Raw genomic sequence first — 8,077 nt, 5'->3', positions numbered from 1 at the left:
AGTACTTAATTCATGACAATGATTATTAAGCACACCAACTATTGCATGCTTATTGTAAATACATTAATTGTTGTGCCGAACTGAAATTATATTTTTATTTCAGTTAAGAGAAATGCTATATTCACAACAAATCTTATGTGGCAGGTTGTTACATGTTGTTATTAGTAGAGTAGAAAAGTAATTTTAGTGATAAGTTCAAATTAGAACCAATAACAACTAACCATTTCTGATTTGTTATAAAAATATTATGAAAATGTTGTGGAGATATCATTGTGATTTTTTTTTTTTTTTATGGGATGTGAAATCATATTTTACAAACACATTCCGATTGTTTATGGAGTGTGTAATAAGAAGTGTGCAAAATTTAGCTTTCTTTCTATATTGTAACAATTATATTCGCAATATTTTCACAACAAATTTTAGGTGTCAAGCTATAATTAGTCCTCACATGAACTCTTCATTTACTGTGAGAATGTCCAAAGTAATATTTCTATTATTATTATTATTTTTCCACATATGATGTACGTGATTCACATGAGCAATAAAACAGCAGGTCTTGGTATAACAATAATTGTCCAGACCAGTACTCGAATTTGTCAACATAGGTACACAGCTTATCGTGGAAAATAAAATAAAGGTTGATAGCTAGCTGTTGTCCACTAGTACCACAATAATATCAGTCTATAAATCCACCAAACAAAACTTCCAGTTTGTGAACACAAAAGAGGTTCAATTCAACTTAAAACTTTCTGCAATGGCCTCTCCCATACAATCCCACCAAGGCATTCTTGATGGTAATTTAAAACAAGAAGAAGAAGAAGAGAGCTTCCCCTATGCCATGCAGCTAGTGAACTCTTGTGCACTGCCCATGGCACTGCAATCAACCATTGAGCTAGGCGTTTTTGACATCCTAGCCAAAGCGGGTCCAAGAGCCAAGCTCTCTCCCTCACAGTTTGTAGCTCAGATGCCCACCAAGAACCCTGAGGCAACCGTGATGCTGGACCGCATTCTCAGAATGCTCGCCAGTCACTCTGTGCTTGGTTGCTCTGTGGTTGCTGATGAGTTTGGTTCTTACCAGAGACTCTACAGTCTTTCTCCTGTATCTAAACACTTTGTGCGTAATGAAGATGGAGTGTCATTGTGCCCATTAATGGCCCTGCTTCAGGACAAGGTCTTCTTGGATAGCTGGTACGTTGTTGTTTTTTTTACTTTCTTATTTACCTTGCTCATTATTGCTCAGTTGATTATGATTATCAAAGTTCATGAAAAAATTGGACCTTCATGATTGAACTTTTGACGTTTTTATTTTTGGGGTCCATTAGGAATGGTGGAATACAACTACACAAGTACTTTACACTGTTCCAATGTTATGAATACTGTTCCTGTGTTTTTGTCCATTAAAACGGAATATTTCAGTTTTGGTATTGGGTTGTTTTGGTATATTGTTTCAGAATTTTTTTTTTGTACTTTTTTTAATTTATAATTTTATATACATATATTTCCTTATATATTATTGTTCAAAATCTATATAATTTATTGAGAGTTTTAAAACTATAAGTCCATATTTCAGCTAATTTATCAATTTCAAGTCTAAATATCTATCCAATAATTATAATAATACTATTCTAAATATTTATCAATTTCATATGTTTCCCCATCCAAAAAAAAAAAAATTATAATAATACTATTTAAACAATTTTACTATTAAAATATTCTTAAAAAATTACTATTAAAAAACCAATATAAAGGCTCAAATTAAATATTAAAATAGTTTTATTATTCATATATTACATGTGGGCCATAGAAATAAAGCTTTTGTCAAATTTCTTTGTCATTTCCAACACCCAGTCACGTGCTGGATTCACAAAACAAAAAGAAAACATAAAACAAGGCAAGGAAAAATATGTTCCACCAACGTGCCACTTTATAGTGCCTCTTTTTCTTCTTTGTTTTTTGATAGGATTATAGTGCCTACTTTATAGTGCCTTTTTGGTTCGACTTTAAGGGGGTGAAAACGTGTTTTCTCAAAATAAAAATATTATTGTTGGTGAGTTTCTCTTTTTTTCTAAATTGCCCATAGTTTTTTCTGCTCCTTTATGCTGCTGTGCTATCTTGTCTTCTTCTTCTTCTTCTTCTTCTTCTTTTTTTTTTTTTTTTTTTTTGTACTTTATTTACATATTACATATCTAATCTCAAAAAAACTTTTTGAATTCAGTAGAGCTTTTGATAAATGAAACATATGGAGTAGAGAGAGGGAGCAAGAGAGACTTGTGTGTGTGTGTGTGTGTGTGTGTGTGTGTGTGTTGGGGGGGGGGGGGGGTGGCTTTGTGTGGAGGAAAGAAAAAGAAAAGGAAAATAAATATGAGAATGAAACCTGTGTGTGGCTGTATGCGGAGGAAAGTAAAAGAAAAGGAAAATAAGAAGATGAGAAGGAAAATAAGAAGATGAGGAAGAAATGAACGAGTGGATAAGAAAAAAGAGAAAGAAAAAAAAAGTTTTTGGATTTGGGTAAAGCAATGTTGGAAGAAAATATAGGAAGTAAGAACATAGATTATTTTGCAATTTTTTTTTTTTTTACAATTGTGATGTTGTAGAGTATGTGATGGTGGAGAAAAAATTATGAGTATATGTATAAGTGAAATACAATCGCTCATAGTCTGCCATGTCAAAAACGTGATAAAGAAGTGTTAATAAAATTTTATTTTACAGAGATTAATTCTACCAAAATTATTGGGTTTCAACTTTTAAGATAATAATTTTGTATTCTTCGTGAAAAAGAGAAATGTTATTTCCATAATATTTTCACAACAAATTCTAAGTGATAGGTTGTTATTGGTTATTAATAATAAGTAAAAAAATAATTTAAGTGATAGGTTCAAATTATAACTAATAACAGCTTACTACATAAGATTTATTATGAAAGTATTGCAAAAAAATTGTGGACGTAACGTTTCTTGAAAAGAGAAATTAATGCTAAAGCCAAATATTTTTATACAAAATCTTTTATTAAGAGAGTCATTCATTATTAACATAAAGTTATTATTATTATTATTATTAAGAAGTTAATACTAAGTATGAAATAAATTTCCTTATATATACATTTTGTCATTTTTGGTAATTTATAACTCAAATCGCTACTTTTGTAATTGCTAGCTAAATATTCAGCTTTTTGAAAAAACATTTTTTAACAGTTTTTACCAAACACTTTGCTTTTCAAAATAACCCAGTTTCATACCACAAATTTTTAAACTGCCACTTTTCAAAAAGCTTATTAAAAAGATAAACCAAACTCACCTATAGTTTTGCTATATATTGTACACTTTTTACAAATATGTACTACATTTACTATATTTTATATGTTTACAATGTAAGTTTACATTGCAAGTACAATGCAAACCAATAAAAGTATTTTTCTTTTTCTTTTTTCCTTTCCCATTCCCAATCTCATACCATTCATTCTCTTCTACAATGCATTCTATGTTACAAAATTATTCTTCTTCTTTATCTTTTTTTGTGCTATTTAAGTATAATTTCTATTTATTTTATTATTTTCTTTTTTAGTTCAATTTCTATTGAGAGCTATGAAACTGATTTTTAATTTATTTACTGTAGTTGTCTAATCTGGCTGAACTTAATTAAATTCAATTTATTTTATGGTTCTTATAGTGATTTTATTATATTTAATTTCGATAAATATCATTTCTTGCAATTGTAAATATAGTCTAGTTTTGTTATATATTGATATTTAATTTCTATTAATGTTATGGACTTATGGTTTTTAATAAAAATAAGAAAAACGCAAGATGAAAAATGACATTTAGATGCTCAATTAGGTGTTTAGCTTGTTAATATATGAGTTGTGACTTATACTTTGGATTTTAGGTTTTTTATTTTATTTTATTTTTATAAACTAGTGCATGTAGACATGTATGTATGAATATAGTATGTCGTGGTTTGCGTTTTTCTAGAATCACAAATCAATAGGATAGTTTTACCTCGGCCCTCCAAACAAAAATTCCTAGCTTTGTCCCTACCACCAATTACAACTTACATTGTGTTCCACAATATGGAGTTATTATTTTTGTTATGGTAGGTTCAATGCCATGTTTTACACCTTTTCTTTTTTAATTTTTTCTTCGGTTAAATAATTAATGATCTAAAATAACATTAAAGGGGCCGTTTGGTTCGTTTGAATGTTACATTAATGTAATCTCAATACAAAAATACAATATTGCATTGTTTAAGAATGTGGTGAGATTCTCTTCAAAAAAAAAAAGAATGTGGTGAGATTAAGATAATGTAATATATTTTGTAATCTTAAATTATATTAATGTTATAAAAAATAAAATGAACCAAACATTTTAATGTTACATCACTGTAATGAGCATTGCATCAAGTATAAATCTCAGTGAACCAAATGCCAATAAATCTGTTTCTCAAAAAAAAAAAAAAAAAAATGCCAATAAATCTCTTCATTTATGCGTTTCGGTAAGCAATGTAGATGTCATGACTCATGAAAACTTCGGCCCTGGAAGCTCCTTTAATTTAGATGGGTCACTACTCTGTAGAAGAGCTCACAACTAAGCATGCCCGCTGTCTCTCTCAAACATATTCACTCGTATATAATACTCCCATTGTCCCACATCATGCATTAAGGCTTTGTTAACAAGTGTCATGAAGGCACAAATACTTACTGTGCTTACTCCACTAAAAGCATCTTTTGTCATAAAAAACAGCGCGCGCACCCAAAAGCATCTTTTGTCATAAAGCATCTTTAAAATAAAATTTCAGTATTTTTGTTCTTTTATAGTTATACTACCTTTTTTTTTTTTTTTTTTTTAAAAAGTCTAAAGAAAATTAAGGGCAACCAGAAAAAATAAGAGACTTAAGGGTTTTCTCAAGTAAGATTAATCTTTCATTTCTATTCTAATTTAGTATTTTGCTCTAATTTGTGTATGTGCGCATATATATATATATATATATATATATATATATATTCTTGAAAATGTTGATGGGGAAGTACATCTAAAGCACCCATATGTTTTTTTTTTTTTTTTTAATTATTATTATTTATATTTATAATCATTTGTTTTGAATTAGGCCAAATGGTTGATGAGGATTAAAAAATCAACAACCTATCAACTTATTTATAAGGTGAATTTACTTGTATTTACCTTTCTTGTTTTTAGTACAACTACAAGATGAACATTTTCAATCATGAATATCGTTAAAAGTAGGTTTTGCAACAAAAATAAATATAATTTTTTAAAACTATTGACTTTGTAAATTGAATAAAAAACTTTCTACTAGTATATATAGTGCATAATCAATTATATATTATTTTTAGGATTTAGAACACTAAATTCTATTTTTATAAATGATTGATTTAAAATGTATAAAGAAACAAATTATGTGTGCCTTTAATTTTGTTAACATTGAATGGATACTAATTTTTCATAGCATATCTAGTATGTTTTCATTGAATTCTATTTTTTCTTTTTTAGTTTATGCTTTGCTCATACCCCCACCTCCCCTAAAGCTAGAATCTTGGCCCTGTCCTTGCTACTCTCTTTTCCTTTCAAGTTTCTATTTAATTATAATTAAAAAAAAAAAAAAGGACAACTTTGGCACTGCCTGGAAGTGAAATTTGTTATGAAACGCTATTAATGCATGAGTGGAAATCCTATGTAAAGAAATTTTTATTTAAAGAAAAAAACTGAAGAATTAATATAATATAATTAGACCTAAATTTATTAAGCTAATACTCCAACTAACTAATTCACATGCTACTAAAATTTTTAATAAATGATATGTGCTATCTAACCTGAACTTGTTCACAGGCCCCAATTGAAAGGCGCTATTCTTGAGGGAGGAATTCCATTCAACAGGGTCTATGGCATGAATGCCTTTGAGTATCCCTCCGTGGACCCCAGGTTCAATCAAGTTTTTAACACAGCGATGCTCAACCACACTACTATTGTTATTAAACAAACCCTTGAGTCTTACAAAGGTTTTGAGCAACTCAGACAACTGATTGATGTTGGTGGTGGGCTAGGAGTTACTCTTAACTTAATCACTTCCAGATACCCCCACATCAAAGGCATTAATTTTGACTTGCCTCATGTTATACAACATGCTCCACCTTATCCTGGTATTATTTTAATTCATAGTCTCCTTTTTCATAATGGCATTTTCTTATTTCACTAGCTTAAAATGTGATCAACATGTGGTTTTTGTGGAATAATAATGTGTATATGATAATTTTAAAAGCCTAGATAGCCTATGGTGTATAAATAGTTAAATACACAATATATGTAGATAAAGAGAGGTGTTAACTTATGTTGCAGGTGTGGAACATTTAGGAGGAAATATGTTTGAAAGCATTCCTAAAGGGGACAACATTTTTATTAAGGTTAGTTCCATATTTAATTTGTAGGCGTCCTATTTTGATTGACCTATTGCCATGATTTAAATCCAAACTTGTAATGCTTATATTCCCATTGGATTGTCTCAAACTCTCAATTAGACCTTATCAAAAAGGGAAAAATTCTTAATAGTTCCTAAGGTATCATGAGATTCACAAGGTCCTAGCTTTGAAACCTCTCTAGCAAGCCTCTCAAAGGATTTCTCCCTATAATTATGTAGAGTGCATGGGAAGAGGGACTATACACAATTGGTGAAACAATCAAGTGCTCAAAAAACTTTGTACACCCTCGACAATAGTAAATAAATTAGATTTCTTCCAGTTGATACGGAAATGGAGTCAAATTACAAGAACTCAATTGCCACATCAATCGGGATAGGGATTAAGTTATGAGTTATGACATATAATCTCACTTTATTACCATTATGGACAATTTTATATATAAAAAATAAGTATATGGACAATTTCTTTGATTTTTTAACAGTAATACCCTTCAGTATTAAGTATTCATTTGGATAGTACTGAAAAGCATTTGGACAATTTCTTTTTTTTTTTTTGAGAAGAGCATTTTACGTTTTCAGATGTGGGATTATGCTTTTCCAGTAGGTCTCGTGCACTGTTCACGAGACTGCAAGTACTTTATTAAAAAAATAAATTAAAAAAAAAACTTTAAAACTAGGTCCCACAGTACTATTCACACATTTAAATTATTTTGCTACAATGTTTTCAATTTTCAATTTTTAGCAAAATAAGCGATATCTAAACAGACCCTAAATGTTTTGTGCAAAAAATGAATATGAATTAAAAAAAAAAAAAAATTGATGCCATAATTGGTTAATTTTGTAGTGGATACTTCATGATTGGAATGATGAACATTGCTTGAAACTGTTGAAAAACTGCTACAACGCTATTCCACATGATGGAAAGGTAATAGTCATGGATGCAGTTCTTCCAATTACACCAGATATTAGCAGTTCTACAAAGTGCACCTCTCAAATGGATGTGCTTATGATGACTCAAAACCCAGGAGGGAAGGAAAGGACTCGACAAGAATTTACTGCCTTGGCAACCAAAGCTGGATTTAGCGGCATCAAATATGAATGTTTTGTCTGTAATTTTTGGGTCATGGAGTTCTTTAAGTAAGATTTGCTTGTAATATTATCCTTCATTTCTCTGAACCTTAAAATAAAGATGCTCACATCAAAAAAATTTGATCCAAAATTTCTAAGTTCAAGTTGTTAGTTTTTCATGTTCAGCCGTAAAATGAAATCCTAGCATCTAGAAATGCCTAAATTTTGCACCTGCTGAAGGCATGAAAAATCAAAGTTGTACTTCTGGAAGCATATTTCTGTGATACAATCTACAAAAATCAGGGGGCCAAAAGGCCCAAAACTGACTTTAACAGACCCAAAAACCAATTTTTGAAGAGATCAAACAGCTAGTGAGTGAGCAGCTCTGTTAGCACTCCTACTGACCCGTCTAAAGGAGCAACCAGTGCCAAAGTTGTCATGACATCTACATTCCTTACTCAAAGACGTAAATGATGAGACTTAGAGTCTGTTTAGATAGAACTTATTTTGCTGAAACTGAAAACTGAAAACACTGTAGCAAAATAATTTTTAAATGTGTGAATAGTGCTGTAGGACTCATTTT

The 8,077-nt window shown here is 30.1% G+C and overlaps 1 protein-coding gene across 1 annotated transcript; it reads left to right on the top strand.

The window, feature by feature from the left end:
• Positions 1–685: 685 nt before the first annotated feature.
• Positions 686–7,652, top strand: LOC126696867 (caffeic acid 3-O-methyltransferase-like). The gene is made up of 4 exons (XM_050393594.1): positions 686–1,188; positions 5,841–6,151; positions 6,348–6,412; positions 7,271–7,652. Exons 1-4 carry the CDS (start codon positions 755–757, stop codon positions 7,565–7,567), a joined length of 1,107 nt encoding a protein of 368 aa, XP_050249551.1. The 5' UTR covers positions 686–754; the 3' UTR covers positions 7,568–7,652.
• Positions 7,653–8,077: the final 425 nt, after the last annotated feature.

This window comes from Quercus robur, chromosome 8 (genome assembly GCF_932294415.1).
Source record: "Quercus robur chromosome 8, dhQueRobu3.1, whole genome shotgun sequence".
Classification (NCBI taxonomy): domain Eukaryota; kingdom Viridiplantae; phylum Streptophyta; class Magnoliopsida; order Fagales; family Fagaceae; genus Quercus; species Quercus robur.
The sequence above is the reverse complement of the archived record's forward strand: the minus strand, read 5'-3'. Positions and strand labels throughout refer to the sequence as shown.